This window comes from Clinocottus analis, unplaced genomic scaffold (genome assembly GCF_023055335.1).
Source record: "Clinocottus analis isolate CAN_PGR_092001 unplaced genomic scaffold, fCliAna1.0.p SCAF_5, whole genome shotgun sequence".
Lineage (NCBI taxonomy): Eukaryota > Metazoa > Chordata > Actinopteri > Perciformes > Cottidae > Clinocottus > Clinocottus analis.
The window spans coordinates 1720177-1735328 of record NW_027176207.1 but is presented as its reverse complement, the minus strand read 5'-3'; the positions used below and the strand labels follow the sequence as shown (position 1 = coordinate 1735328).

At 42.8% G+C, this 15152-nt stretch overlaps 1 protein-coding gene across 1 annotated transcript; it reads left to right on the top strand.

Moving 5' to 3' along the window:
- The first annotated feature begins 5180 nt into the window (after window positions 1-5180).
- On the top strand, window positions 5181-14243 carry ca4a (carbonic anhydrase IV a). Its single transcript, XM_068601283.1, has 8 exons — window positions 5181-5335; window positions 8788-8832; window positions 9667-9831; window positions 9902-10047; window positions 11286-11378; window positions 11464-11530; window positions 11625-11788; window positions 12436-14243. The coding sequence occupies exons 1-8, from the start codon at window positions 5275-5277 to the stop codon at window positions 12613-12615; spliced, it is 921 nt and encodes a 306-aa protein (XP_068457384.1). The 5' UTR covers window positions 5181-5274; the 3' UTR covers window positions 12616-14243.
- Window positions 14244-15152: the final 909 nt, after the last annotated feature.

The following is a 15152-nucleotide window of genomic DNA, read 5'->3' as shown; positions in this document are numbered from 1 at the left end:
TTCAAAAATGATGTATATGCACAGTCGATGTGGTTTCCGTCTTTTATCGATGCTTTTTCTCCGGTTCGGCGGCGTGCGGCGCTCTGAGGGCCGGCGGGCGGCGTGTTGCGTGTTTTTGGGGGAAGTGTGCTTGACGTGTCGAGAGGAAGAGAACGCGGCGACGTCGTGCAAAGCAGATTCATCTACTTCTGATGTCAGAGTATGATGCGACGTGACGGAGGTGCAGACGAGTGAATGGGTGAAGACTCGATCGCTAGCTGGCGCAAAGACAGCGGGAACAAACTGAACAACCTGCTCTGAGTTTCTTGTCCTGCTTTTGGGGAGTTTGGCCGCAGTCCGCTTTTAAAAAAAGATTTGTTTGTGTCTCCTGGTTGTTCCTGGAGACGATAGTGCCATATTACGTTCTGTCTGACTTTACAGCCTTTTGTTTTCTTTCTTTTTCTGGATGGCAGCAGGTTTCTAATTGGCCCCCTATCTCTATGTTTTAATGGTACAGAGTTAGGAGCTTCATTGAGACGACTAAAGATTAACACGAGGGTCGGTTTGATAAGCGTTTAATGGATGATGGGATGTCACTGAGTTAGTTAACCTGTGTGGTTATCCATTGTCTCATTATTCTTTTTTTCACACGGTGTTCATGAAGTCAAAATCTTTAAGAGGAACTCAGAAATGTAACATACAGAGTTTTCTGATCCGTAGTGGTGGCTAAAACATGTCACTTAATGAATAATTGTTGTAAAGAAATGCACTGTAAAAGTTAAATCCCATGGGTTAAAATAAAAGATTATATCGTGGATCTGTTTCTTGCTTGTTCTTGTTCCTCTGGGAGAAAGAAGTCTTCACAGGGTCGAGGAATCCAGCGTGCACTTTATTTTGTCTAACGTGATGAGTGCAAAATGTCATCGCCAGCAAAGCGATAATAAAGCTGATTAATCACAATAAACTCGTCTCGGACAAAGAATGAAAACCCCAAACCCGCTGGAAACGCCCTGGAGGATGATGAACGGTGAAGAGCGTGACCGAAAAATACTAAACGACAATAAAGATGAATAAACATGAGATGAAGGTCAGTGAGGAAGGTGATGTGACTGCAAACCTCCAATTTAAACTAGAACGTTAAATGATTTATTAATACACACAAGTTATAACTAACATACTGTACTTTGATATTTTTGCACACTATATTACTCTTATGACATTTTAGACTGTTTGAAAACTTTTCTCCGATGGTGGTAAAATAATTCATCAGGACATTTATTGCAGAGAAGAAGAACACAACATGGTGTGAGTTCAGGAGCAGAGAGACGTTAAATACATCAGGATCAATAATCAACAACACGGTCCTCATGACGTCTGCATCCACACGCTCATAAGATCACAAGCTGCAACGTCTCATGACGGCAAGTAGTTTGCAAAGTTCATGTGAGATTTAACGAGGAAGCGTTCAAAGAGAAGTCACAGGCCTTATTTATAATCATATGTATATGATTAATAAACATACGGTATGATTCTCAGTATAACAATGAAACAGTAACTGAGAGTAAGTATTTACAAACTATGTGATATTTAAATCACTTCTACATGCTAAACTGACTCATGACGTTTTTGACATACTGTGTGATTGATTTCTTTTTTACTTTTTATGCCTTTTTTCAAGATAGTACACTTTACTTTTTTATACTTTTTTTCTATACTACGACGTTTTCTCTGCATGGTATGTCTTTTATCAACATATACTGAAGCTTTTTAATAATTTTTGACATTCATACTGTTACCGTTTCACTTTTTTTCAATATGCGATACATAACTTTTTAGAGGTATAATAAGACGTTTTTTTTCCGCTTGCTATTCTTCAGTTCTGAGGAATGATGAACTGTAATATTGCAACATTCCCATAGAGTTCATATCTTTAATGTTAACTAAACTCTGTTCTACCTTCATGTTCAGCAGCTCTTCTCTTGGTTTCAGCACCACGGTCAGCGCTGCTGCGCCTGCAGCGCTGACCGTGGTGCTGAAACAGCAGCACCAACATCCACCTCATTGAAGCCTCCATCACGGGTTCAATGCAGCTTTCAGTCTCCTTTGTTACATTTGATCAGATGTTCACCCTAAAAGAAAAGTCCAGGGATTCATCTGATCAAATAAATTAGCCCTTATTTGAAATACATAGTTTCTCTCGAATATAACTCGTCAATTGAGAATAAAGACATGTTTTTACTGAAGTATAAATGTAGTTTTTTCTTCAATAAATGTTGACTTTTGGAAACTTCAATGTGCTCGAGTTATTTCAAATGTTTCATCACACAATTTAATTCCCTGAATGTTATTCTACAAAAAGGAAAATTTTGTAGCCTGATTTTAATCTAGAAATACTGGTTTAATCAGAGTTTTTACTTCCCAGGACGCTTCAGCAGGATTGTGTTATTACAAAGTTTCTGTAGAGTTCCTGTCTCTTTATTTTTCTTTTCCTAAACTACATTATCTGCATCACCTCTGCTCGTCTGTTCAGCTCTGGGAGACTCACTTTGTTTTCTACTTGCTCTTTAAGTCTAAAAGTGATTTCAGGGTTTCAGATCTTCTGATGCAGCTCAAGCTGGATCTTCATTTATTTTTTCCTTCCCAGGTTTTACGATGGAGATTATTTCCCAGACTGAATTGAGTGAGATGACGAAGCTGTTTGTTTGTTTTTGACTTTATTAGGACTCTTTTTAACCTGAAACACTTTTGACTTAATCACTTTGTTCAACATACTATAAATCCTTTTTATGAGTCCCATACTTACTATATACTATGAATTTTGAAAGATTTTTTTCAACATATATATTACTTTTGTTATGATTTATATATATATAGATATATATATAGATATATATATAGATATATATATATATATAAATATATATATATAGATATATATATAGATATATATAGATATATATATATATAGATATAGATATATATATATATATATATATATATATATATATATAGATATATAGATATATAGATAGATATAGATATAGATAGATATATCTATATAGATAGATAGATATATCTATATAGATAGATAGATATATCTATGTAGAGATATCTATCTATATAGAGATATCTATCTATATCTATATATCTATATATATATCTATATATATATCTATATATATCTATATATCTATATCTATCTATCTATCTATCTATATATATCTATATCTATATATATCTATATATCTATATATCTATATCTATATATCTATATCTATATATTTATCTATCTATCTATATATTTATCTATATATCTATATAGATATGTACTGTATATCTATACAGTACATATAGACATATATAGATATATATATGTACATATAGATATATATCTATCTATATATTTATCTATATATCTATATATCTATCTATATATTTATCTATATATCTATATATATATTTATCTATATATCTATATATATCTATCTATATATCTATATAGATATATATATATATTTATATCTATATATATATCTAGATATCTATATATATATAGATATATCTAGATATATCTATATATATCTAAATATATAGATATAGATATATATATATATTTATAGATATAGATATATTTATCTATATATATATTTATCCATCCATCCATTATCTTAACCGCTTATCCTCACTAGGGTCGCGGGGCGCTGGAGCCGATCCCAGCTGTCAAGGGGCGAAGGCAGGGTACACCCTGGACAGGTCGCCAGTTCATCACAGGGCATATATATTTATCTATATATATATATTTATCTATATATATATATATATATATATATATATATATATATACAGTACATACAGATGTGTGTGTGTGTGTGTATATATATACACACACACACATCTGTATGTACTGTATATGTATGTATATATGTGTGTGTATATATATATATATATACATAATATCATATATATAACTTTCATATACACACATATATATTTGACATAATCCACTGAGAAACTGCACTAACCCACCAGAGGGCGCTGTTGTCCAGAGGAAGTTTTTTTTTCAGACTCAACTTTCTCTCTTTCATACCGATGTTGAGATTGTGCGTAATATTCTGAGTTAATCTCATCCTCTCGAGACAAAGTGTGTGTAACTTTGTCGCTGGCTGCATCTACACTGCCGTCAACCTGAAGATAAGAGAATCCTTTAATCCCGCAGTGAGGGCTCTTCAAAGAAAACTCATCCACATGTTCAGGATTTATTTTTACAGTTTACAGTTCATACTGGTAATTTGTCATATTGATGTTAATGAGCATAAACAATGTGACGCTTTGCTCTTCAGTAAATAAATGATCAAAAAGTACATCAGCTGGGATCTGAAAACTTCTGCTGTGTAACACTGAAGGAAAGATCCAACAATGCTTATCCTAAATGTGTAAATGATATAGTTATTCCATCAAGGGGCGCGAGGTGTACTGGTGTCTGGGCTGCAGGAGACGAATCAAGAGATCTTTGCATGATTTCACAATTATAGATTTATTTTGATGAATTATTTCAAGATTACACACTTTACTTTTTATATTTCTTATTTCATGCTATACGACATTTTCTCACAACACTTATTTGATATGTTTTGTTAACACGTGTGTGTGTGTGTGTGTGTGTGTGTGTGTGTGTGTGTGTGTGTGTGTGTGTGTGTGTGTGTGTGTGTGTGTGTTATTTGTCTTATATCAAGAATCCAACATCTTTATATGAGATAATATGTATCAAAGGTATCTCAGTATCTGCTTCAGTGCTTGAGTATTTATTTAATACCTTTTTTACACTTCCACTCCCTACAATTATTCTATTGTTTACTGCTCCACATTCAACTCTTTTTAATCATAAAACACGATGGGTTCATTTAATATGATTCATTATAATAGATTAGTGTGTTAGCCCCACCTTCACCAAGTAACATTGTTTTAATAATTTAATAATCGTCCAGGTACCTGTGGAGCGTTCATGGTTAACACCAGATTCCTCCTCCCATCAACACCGTGACTCATGGCTGTGTGAGCCGGGGCTCCCGCGCAGCAGGAGCCCGCTGATGGCCCCCCTCCCCCCGGCCCCCCCTCACCGGAGCTCCCATCAGCGAGGAGCTTTATTAGAGACGGTGCCCGAAGGGGGAGGGGCCACTCTCTTCCCTTCCTGTCGGGTCCTGCTGATGGATAAGTATAAGACCCCCTGCAGGAATGCGATGATCACACTGGAAACAAGTCATTGTGTTGCCTCCGCGCGGCCGACTCAGCAACAAAATGCAGCAACTCATCCTGTTGGTCCTCCTGGCATCATGTTGGGCAACCTGCGCCGCGGAAGGTGAGTCTGCTCTCTTTATGACAACATGTCAAACCACTGCGTGTTCTTTACGCGTCGTTTGCTCCAGAAAATGATGGAAACTGGTTTATTAACTGAATGAATAGATATTTATTTATTGCAGAATTTTATCCCGTCTTTTGATATGTGTTTTTTATATTTCTGATCAAAAGCTGCGATGTGTCATATAAGAATGCAAGTGATTGATTATCAATATCTGAATGTATGTAAATCAACACTGAGATGAATAATCAGATCGCTTCTCGATGGGGGAAGGATCAAGTTGCTTTTTTTTACAACATGACAGTCACTGTTCATTAGAAAGTTGATCTATTGCAAAAATATATAGAATAAAAAAGGCAGAACTCCAAAAATAGATTCAGAAAGATGTTCTGCAGGGAAAAAAAGCACAAAAAAACGAGCCGAGAAAGAGACACCCCAGATGAAAGAGAGGCTGCTCGGCGCCAAAAGCGCGCGCACACACACACACACACACACACACACACACACACACACACACACACACACACACACACACACACACACACACACACACACACACACACACACACACACCTCTGCCCGGTCCAAAGCGCTGCATGCTGTGGCCCCCCGCGGTCCTCCTTATGTCCGGCATCATCAGCAACTTGCATTTTCTCCACGTGATTAGTTCAAAAGAAGAGAAGCTGCAGATCTCTCTCTCTCTCTCTCTCTCTCTCTCTCTCTCTCTCTCTCTCTCTCTCTCTCTCTCTCTCTCTCTCTCTCGTGCACCTGCTCGGTCCTCGCTGCCGCAGAGAGGCGCGCGTCACGCGCAGCCTCAAAGTCTCAGCAGGTGAATTCCGCGTTATAGTTTCAGAGAATAAATCCCGGGATTTGGCAGCAGAACTCTAATGGAGTAGATTAGCCCTGACGGCTTGTGAGGGCTGCAGTGACGACCAATCAATCAATCAATCAATCACTCCATCAATCATCATCGTGAACAAACCCGCAGATTTGGAGAAAAAAACGTCACAATCCTGATGTGTTTTTCTTCAAAAGTCCAAATGTTAATATGTTGCTGTGAAGTCAAATTCCGCCACATTAAGAGACCAACCACGCAGAATGGATACAGAGCGGGACGGTTCACTGCGCCTTTATGTCCAAAGATCAAATATAATAACGAACCGGATCTTTGGGTTTTATTTAGCTTTCATTGTTCCTCACGATGTAACTGCAAATGTTAAAGGTGTCGTGTTTGTGTCATTTTTTTGAGCACATCCGTGTGTAACTGTAACTATTCAACGCAGTAACGTGGCCCATGACGCGCTGTGATGATGTGATGATGTGATGATGTGATATGTGAATGATGCGCTATGAGAGGACGTGATGCGCCGCTCAGCTCCTGCCGCTCCTCGCCTCCTCAGTGCGCGCGCAGAGGAGCGCGTGCAGCGCGTTGTCTGTATTGTCGCGATGGGCAGCGCGCGCGCATCAGGACCACATGCTGCGCTGGTGTGAAGAAGGAAAAACCCGGTGAGGTCAAACGCTATCTTTCAGATCTGTAGGGGAAACAAAAAGAACTGATTTTCTTGGGGACCCTGAACCTCTCAGAGCAGCTTGTCGTGAGAAACGCAGAGTTTATGTCTGGCTCAGGACACAATGGCATGAAACGAGCCGTCTCCGCGGCGCGCATCACGTGACATCTCCTGTGTGTGTGTGTGTGTGTGTGTGTGTGTGTGTGTGTGTGTGTGTGTGTGTGTGTGTGTGTGTGTGTGTGTGTGTACGTGCGCGGGCTGACGTGGTCTTTTTGTTTTCTTTTCGCCGTCTTTTGTTGTTTTTTTTTCCTTCTCGACAGTTTCCTCAGTTTGCAAAGTTCTCAGCTCCTCTGAAACTCATTCATGTCGTTCACGCGCTCTGCGCCGCACGAGACACCAAAGCCGAGCGCTGATTGGTCAAGAATTGTGCGGACAGTCATCTGATTGGCTGACGAGGAGCCATAAAGAAAAGCTGTATCTCTGATATGACTTGACTTGTAGCTTAACTCAGATACAAGTCAACACAGGTCCAACTGATGCTTCAGAAATTAATTATTAATTAGTTCAGAATTGGAATAAATCATAAAAGTGGTCTGTACGATTAATTAAACTATTCATTCCAATAGGATTCATATGTCTGTTTTACAGTCATCATGTTCTACAAGTCCTCCATTAAGAATTAAGAAAGTTTATGTTAATAATTCAGAAAAATGACTTCAGTAAATAGATATGAACTCATGTTTTGTATGACATTTAGCAACAAAACATTATTGATGAGCTGCTGCCGCCATTTGTTATATTGTGTTCTTCCCTGAAACGTATGCAGAAACATTAACAACTAAATTATACCTGAAATAGAACTGAAGCCACTTTGTGAGGAATGTAAACCAGCAGTTACTGAATTAAAGACTTAACAAAGGCTCATTTTGTACGGCATCACATTCATAGGAAACGTGTACTTTATCTTCAAGTACCTCCAATTTGTACTTTCGTGCCGTTCTTGAGTAAACGTACTTTCCTGCACGCGTTCAGCTGCAACATGAGCTCACGTGAGGCCTCAATGCAGAGTTCTGACTTCAGAGAATGATGCTTTTCACAGCTCTCGCTGTCATTCAAGTGATCTTTTAATACCTCCGCAGCCGGCAGCAGTCAGCGAGTAACAAGACTTTTCTGTTCTTCCTCTGCATCATTCATGTTGCTCTCGCACACAAACCCTGCAACCAGAACACGAGCATCGCGGCGTATCCACCAAGTGAGCGTCTCGTTATTTACTGCAGCGCCGCAGTGCACGATGGCACCGACACGACATGAAACACCTGCCAAAAACAAAGACAGCGATGTTTATTTTCAGTGCCCATTATCGTGCCCGCGCAGCAGGAAGCGGCTCACCAACACGGCCAAGAAACAAACACTGACTTCCTTCACACACACCGCGAGGAGAAGTCACCAACAACACAGCTCCTGTCTCTTCAATGGCATGTGTGTTTTTCATAAATATTTGATTCGTGAGCGAGCTGCAGATATTTGTATCTGAGTGAGGCTGAAACATGCAAACCAATTGTGAAATATTAATAAACCCCGAGACAAACATGTGAGAACGGGCCGACTGCTCTGTGTCGGTCCCGATGGCACGGAAAGATAACGCTGCAACACAAACTTTTTGGTGAATAGGAAGACAGTTCCTGTGTGTTTTCTATGGGCTGGAATAACAAGAGCCAATCCCACACGCCGGAGAACAATCCAGTTTCTATAAGGGACAAATAATACTTAATAACAAAAGAGACATTTGTAAAAACAAATAACCCATCTGGACAGATGTGTATATTCTATGTATAGGAAATAACATACCGTGTGTGTGTTTGTGTGTGTGTGTGTGTGTGTGTGTGTGTGTGTTGTGATCTTTCCCTCATGGCTGGTGATGTGTTTCGGTTCTCTGTGTTTCAGATTGGTGCTATCAGTCCCAGTTCTCCTGTGATCATCACTGCAACGGTACGAGCTCATTAAATACAAGAAGTGTAACAATATTTGATTATAAAAATAAATTTATTCATCTGGTACTTCGAAGTTACAAAGTGCTTCACATCGGACATTAATCCAACAGATGTAAAGAGCAATACAACGCAAACAAATTAAATAAAAAAAGAACAAACGCAGGTAAAAATAAAATAACTTACTCGTTGAAAACTGTGGAACCATTTTGTCTCCAGACCTCTTTTTCCCTGTTTGAGTCGTCGCAGAAACCCAAAAATAATTCCAATACTTGTTTTTATTGTATGTATATCTGCAAAAAAAATCACTTTAAAAAGATATTTTGATGGTAACATCCAGCATGATATGAGCCAGATTTCCTAAAAAAGCCTCCTGCAGCGTCAATAAGACACCTTTATGGAAAGATTAGGACCTAAAGAATCAGAACCTGCAACAAAAATCACAATAAAACAAAGACGTGTCCTGTTAGGAAGAGTTTCAGTCCAAAAACTGTGTCGTTTGGCTCAAAAATGGAAAAATTACGTATTTTATTCCAAAAGATTGTCTGAATGGGGCATGCTGGGTAGTAAAATGGAAGTGGGAGGGTTTTTGCATGTTTTCCAAAAGGTTAAAAGAGGATGAAGAGCTCAGCGGCCTGATTGCCTTGATTGAAGAGGCTCCTCCAGACATGCAGCGCTGCTCGGAGGCGATTTATCAACCAGAAATATAATCAGGAGCCAAACACACGATTTGGGATCTGAACTCAACATAATAAGTTACGATCACGATCAGGCCCTGGTGAGTTCTGCCTCTGTGCTCTGACTCTCGTTCAACTTCTTCTTCTTCTGGTTTTAGCTCCAGACGATTGGCACCAGACCAACTCCGCCTGCGGAGGAAGGAGCCAGTCGCCCATCAACATCGTCACCAGGAAGACTCTGAGAGACGAGCTGCTGACGCCGTTCCACTTCGACAACTACCAGCAGAGCTTCAGGGGCAGCATCAAGAACAACGGCCACTCGGGTGAGTTCTTCCTCCATGTGACGTCCGTGTGTGACGTCCTTTGCGTGACGTCCGTGCGTTCCCACTCCAGTGCAGGTGGGGGTTCCTATCCTGAGCACCGTGTCGGGCGGCGGCCTGCCCACCGTCTACAAGGCCGTGCAGTTCCACCTGCACTGGGGCAGCAATGGAGGACCCGGCGCCGAGCACACCGTGGACGGGGAGCAGCATCCCATGGAGGTGAACCACGCAGACGCGTCCTGATGCGGCGACGTCATCACCTGATGACGGACGCGGTGCTCGCTGCAGATTTCAAAACAAGATTTCAACCATCGCAACCTCAACAGAGTTCTGCAGAAGTGCCATCAACACGGGAACTTTACGACAAACGGCAACGTTGTCGCAATGCAGAGCGTATAAAGATACAATAAACAATACTATTATCATATTGTATCATATCATAGCAATGCTATTATCATATTGTATCATTTCATAGCAATACTATTATCATATTCTATCATATCATAGCGATACTATTATCATATTGTATCATTTCATAGCAATACTTGCAGTCATTGTACAGAATAACTGTCTGTTATCTGACAGTAACACATCTTGGATCTGAAGCTGTGACGTTCGCTAGCACATGAAAGCTGTAAACTCAAACCAACAAGTTGACCGAGCGTCACAGAAAGCTTCCCCTGTGAACTGAACGATTGAAATATGTATGTGTGTGTGTGTGTGTGTGTGTGTGTACAGTCGATCCAGAGGGTTGGGCTGATGTTCTGTGTTTGTCCCGTTAAAAGACTAACATGCATTAGTCCTCCAGACTTCTCCACAGCCCCATTCATGCTTTACTCAACACATGAATCTTTAAAAAAAACAGGCCACAAATACACAGTTGTTTTGTTCAATAGCTCCCTGGAGGCGGAGCAAACGTTACTTAAAGAAGTGTAAATACTGCATTTGTTAGGATCTATTTTCTGCGCCCCTCAACACAAACACACTGCCGCTGTGAAGGAACACAACACCTGATGAGGCGCATATTCATAACTTATTGTGAATAATACGTCTTTTTAAAACAATGCAGCTCTATACACACACAGACTTAGTAGGACTCATGTATTGTTGTCTTATTGTGGAATTTGTAAACAATCACCAGACTTATATCCAAAAATACTGATTGTAAATGATTTTTTTTAAAGGGCACAACAATGTCCTCTGTTATTTATTGAAGCCCATTAACGCCACATAAAAAACAAAAAAGTCATAATTATGACACAAACAGAAGAAGTCTTTTTTGTTGTTGCCATAATTATGACTTTGTTGTTGTTTTTGTGTCAATGAAGACCTTAAGACACATTTTTGATGAACTTGATGTGATATTGTTTGTATTGTTCCAGCAGGAAATCCACTCAACAGATGTCGTAACATGTAAACTCATGAAATCCTGACTTGTGGTCCTCTTGTGTCTCCAGCTGCACATTGTTCACATGAAGCATCACTACACGGACCTGAGCACCGCGCTGTCGGACCCGCAGGGGGTCGCAGTGCTCGGCTTCTTCTACGAGGTGAAGTCATGTTGAGGATTCAAACCCAGACGCGACCTCACGTCGGCCTGACAGCGTGTTGAACCGTGTGTGTTTTCATCCTCAGAGGTCCGGCAGCGCAAACCGGAAGTACGAGCCCATCGTCAACGCTCTGCAAAGCATCAAATCTGCGAGTACGGACCCGAGGTTTCAAAGTACAGACGGAGAGACGACAGACCTGCCGCACGGCGCCGCCGCTCACGCTTCTTCTGCTGTTTCTGCTTCCAGATGGAAATACCACTTTGCATTCCATCTCGCTGGCACAGCTGATCCCCCCCGAGCACAACCTGACCGCCTACTACCGCTACTGGGGCTCCCTGACCACCCCGGGGTGCAGCGAGGCCGTGGTCTGGACTCTGTTTGAGAACGCCATCCCGCTGAGCGCCGAGCAGGTCGGGACCAGAACTCCATTGTTTCCTTTAAAGGCTCTTTGTTGTCTTTTGGTTGTAAAGGAAACTTTTCTGTTGAAACTGCAGACATTGAAAGTTTCCCTGAAGGCTGATAAAGTCTTAAAATCCTTTACTAGAAGAACAAATTACACAAAATACAACTGGTTATGAAGGCATTGAAGAAGAAACACAAAGCTCTGTCACACAATTCTGTATTTTTCTACTGTTGTCTCATCTTAGATTTCCTCTTCTTTTTTTTTGGAGAACTGAATTATTTCACCTATGTGCCTCCATTAGAGTACTTAAAGGGGGGGGGGGGGTCTTGGAATTTGGTGGAACTCATAGACATCCGAAATTTGACAAGGGGCCCCAACGAGACACTGCTCTTTTGTGAGCGGTCGCATGACACGAGGTAACCTCTGGGTACCAACGTTTGGTATTTCATAAGCATGTTTGGTTCTTGTGTGAATAACTTGTAGTTGAAGCTGTGGGATAAATGTAGTGCAGTAAAATGTACATTTCCCTCTGTGGAGGAGCAACACCAATGGAAATACTCCTTCAATATTGTCTGGTACTTAGTTCCACGTCCAGGAGGAACCTCCTTGATGATCTCCTCTCTGGAGCTAACTCGTCCTCTTCTGCTCCTCCAGCTCCGGGCGTTCTCCGAGCTCAAGTTCCACAACGGGAAGCCGATGGAGGGAAACTTCCGGCCGGTCCAGCCGCTGAACGGCCGGAAGGTGTACCGGTCCGGAGGCGCGGTGATCCTGGCCAGCTCCGGCCTCCTCGTGGCCGCCATCGCGGCGGCCGTGGGGCTGTCCCGCAGCGACTAGAGCGAGGCGTCCCGCGCTGCACCGCGACGCCCGTCCACACGCAGAAGTCCTCGGCCTCTCCTCAAAGCTCAAACTAACTGGTTTTGCCACGTCTTCATCTTCATCTTCATCTCCCAGAGGGCCGAGCGCGTCGCGGTGCAGGCGCGTTCCCTCCCCTCGCGGCACAAATGACCGAGGCGTCGGCGGGACGCCTCACGACCGGCGCCGGGAGGGTTGGATCGGCGTTCGTGCATGCGTAGTGAAGCAGTAGGTCGCATCTCAGCGTTATGAATGTGCCATAAAGCCGGTTATCCAGCACTCAAAGTGACATCTGAATTCAAAACCGACGTCAGATCCTCGTGTAGATTTGCCCTAAATTCATCCCGTGAAACACTAGCGCACCCTCGCACCCTTCAGACCTCGTCCTCCTTGTCCAATGTCAGGTAAATTTAGTCTCTGCTCCGTAATAGTGCGATGGTTTTTTTTGCGCTCGCGGTGCCAATGTCGGCCCCGTGACCGGCCACGTGACGCTCCGCTCTCGGTGCGGCATGTGGACGGCCCCGGAGCTATTAATAGCAGAACTGAGTCAAATGAGCACGCTCCATTTCAAAGCCGGTGGTCAAAGGAGTCAGCAGTTTGACTTTTCTTTCAAAGTCCAGCAGCAGCAGCAGCAGCACACACACACACACACACACACACACACACAGCACGCCCACCAGGTGAACACCACACATCCACACAGTCAGCAGTTGGTTGGAGGGGAGGGGGGAGGAGGAGGAGGGAAGAGGAAGGGGGGGAGAAGGAGAGGTCTTGCCTTTCCCCGAGGGAATCCAGTGTCAGGAGCAGAGCTGCAGTCTATTTCCTCCCAGAGTCAAAGGGTTTCCTGACACCTGAGACAGAGATGGAGCTGCAGGGATGCTAACCAGATGCTAACCTTATGCTAACCGTATGCTAACCGTATGCAGCGAGGGGACAGTCTGGTTTGAGGAGGAGGAGGAGGAGGAGGAGGGAGCGTCTGCAGAAACAGACTTTTGAGAATCCACCTGACATCGTGCCACTCATCGTTTCCCACCGACGTCATCGTGTTCGTGCAACTCAAACACTCGCGCATGAATCTGCATGTCCTGATGTTCCAGATGTTCCTCATGAAGCTGCACACACTTGCCAAATTCACACACTCACACACACACACACACCTTCCTTCCTCATGTTTGACCCGTGCAGCGTTCAGTCGTCTTGAGAACACGTGAGTGTGTTCATGGTTTGTGTTTCAGGGTCTCGGATGCACTGAATGTCATCGACTGTGACTTTCACCCCACTGAGGTCTCGCTCACGTCTTCAGGACGCGTTGTGTGTTCAAGAGAGAAACTTCCCAGAAGGGTTTGTTGTGATGATCGAACCAGGAATCTGTATATTCCCCGTGTTTTCATACGGCATCGAGTTGTATTTCTATGCTGCGTCATCGTACACATGTATTTATGTACTGAATGTGTATATTGATATGAGACGGACAGTTATTGTTATTTATCTGTTGCAAAGTTTATATATATATAGTATTGAATGCAAAATCATATATGAGGCATCAAGTTGTTGGTGAGCAATGGAGTTGACTCATGTTGTAATGCTTGAAAGTGTCATGGCGGATGTGAATAAACTACGTACATGCCTTTGTAATGACGGCCTCTTCTGTGTTCAACACTTTATTTAGCCTCAGTGGCATCGCTGACACAGGAACACACTGTCGTTGGCTCTGTTGTGCGTCTGCTGGCTCAGACACACAACACAGCTTCTCACTTTCCTGTCCGAGTCCCCTTCGCTCTGTCAGGAGAGTCACGGCCCCAAATCCTTAATCCTATCCTAATTGACTTGTCCTTGATGTTATAGAGGCTGTTAGGCCAGCGTTCACTTACACACACACACACACACACACACAGTCGTGTCATGTACACTATGAAAGCTCCCAGACTACAGCGACACGAACACGTTTGAGTCTCTGAGACGACACACACACACCTTTCAGTTTCTTACAGGTGCTTTTTCAAACTTCATCCCCTTTCAAGTTACTTCAAGTCCCCCGCCCGTTGGCCCCGCCCCCATTAAGGAATCAAAAGGCTTATTGTGACGGACAGGCCGAGGAGGACAGCAGCCCCTCACAGAGACATGCACGGAGACGGCAGATAAAAGCTGGAATGAAAGCCTCCTGTCATCCGGCTGCTCGGCCTCTGTTGCTTCTTCGGTTCAGCATCGGGAGGGACCGGCGATCAAAGGGTGGATCCTTAAGATCTGGTCCTCTAGTCGGGCTTCTGGGACAGCCACCACACCGCCTCACTAACTCCCAAACCTCCGCTCCAATGCCCGGCGTCCCCGGGGTCTCCGGGACAAAGGGCGCCATTCTCCCCGGGAGAAACCAGAGGCATCCTCATATTGAAAGTGACCCTCTCTGGAGCGCACACAGGGCCCATCAGATATCCAGCTGCAGCTGAAGGTCACTGGGCCGATCTTTGTCCATGCGGCCGGGAGAAAAACAATCAGTGTCACCTTTACTGCCTCTCTTTGTG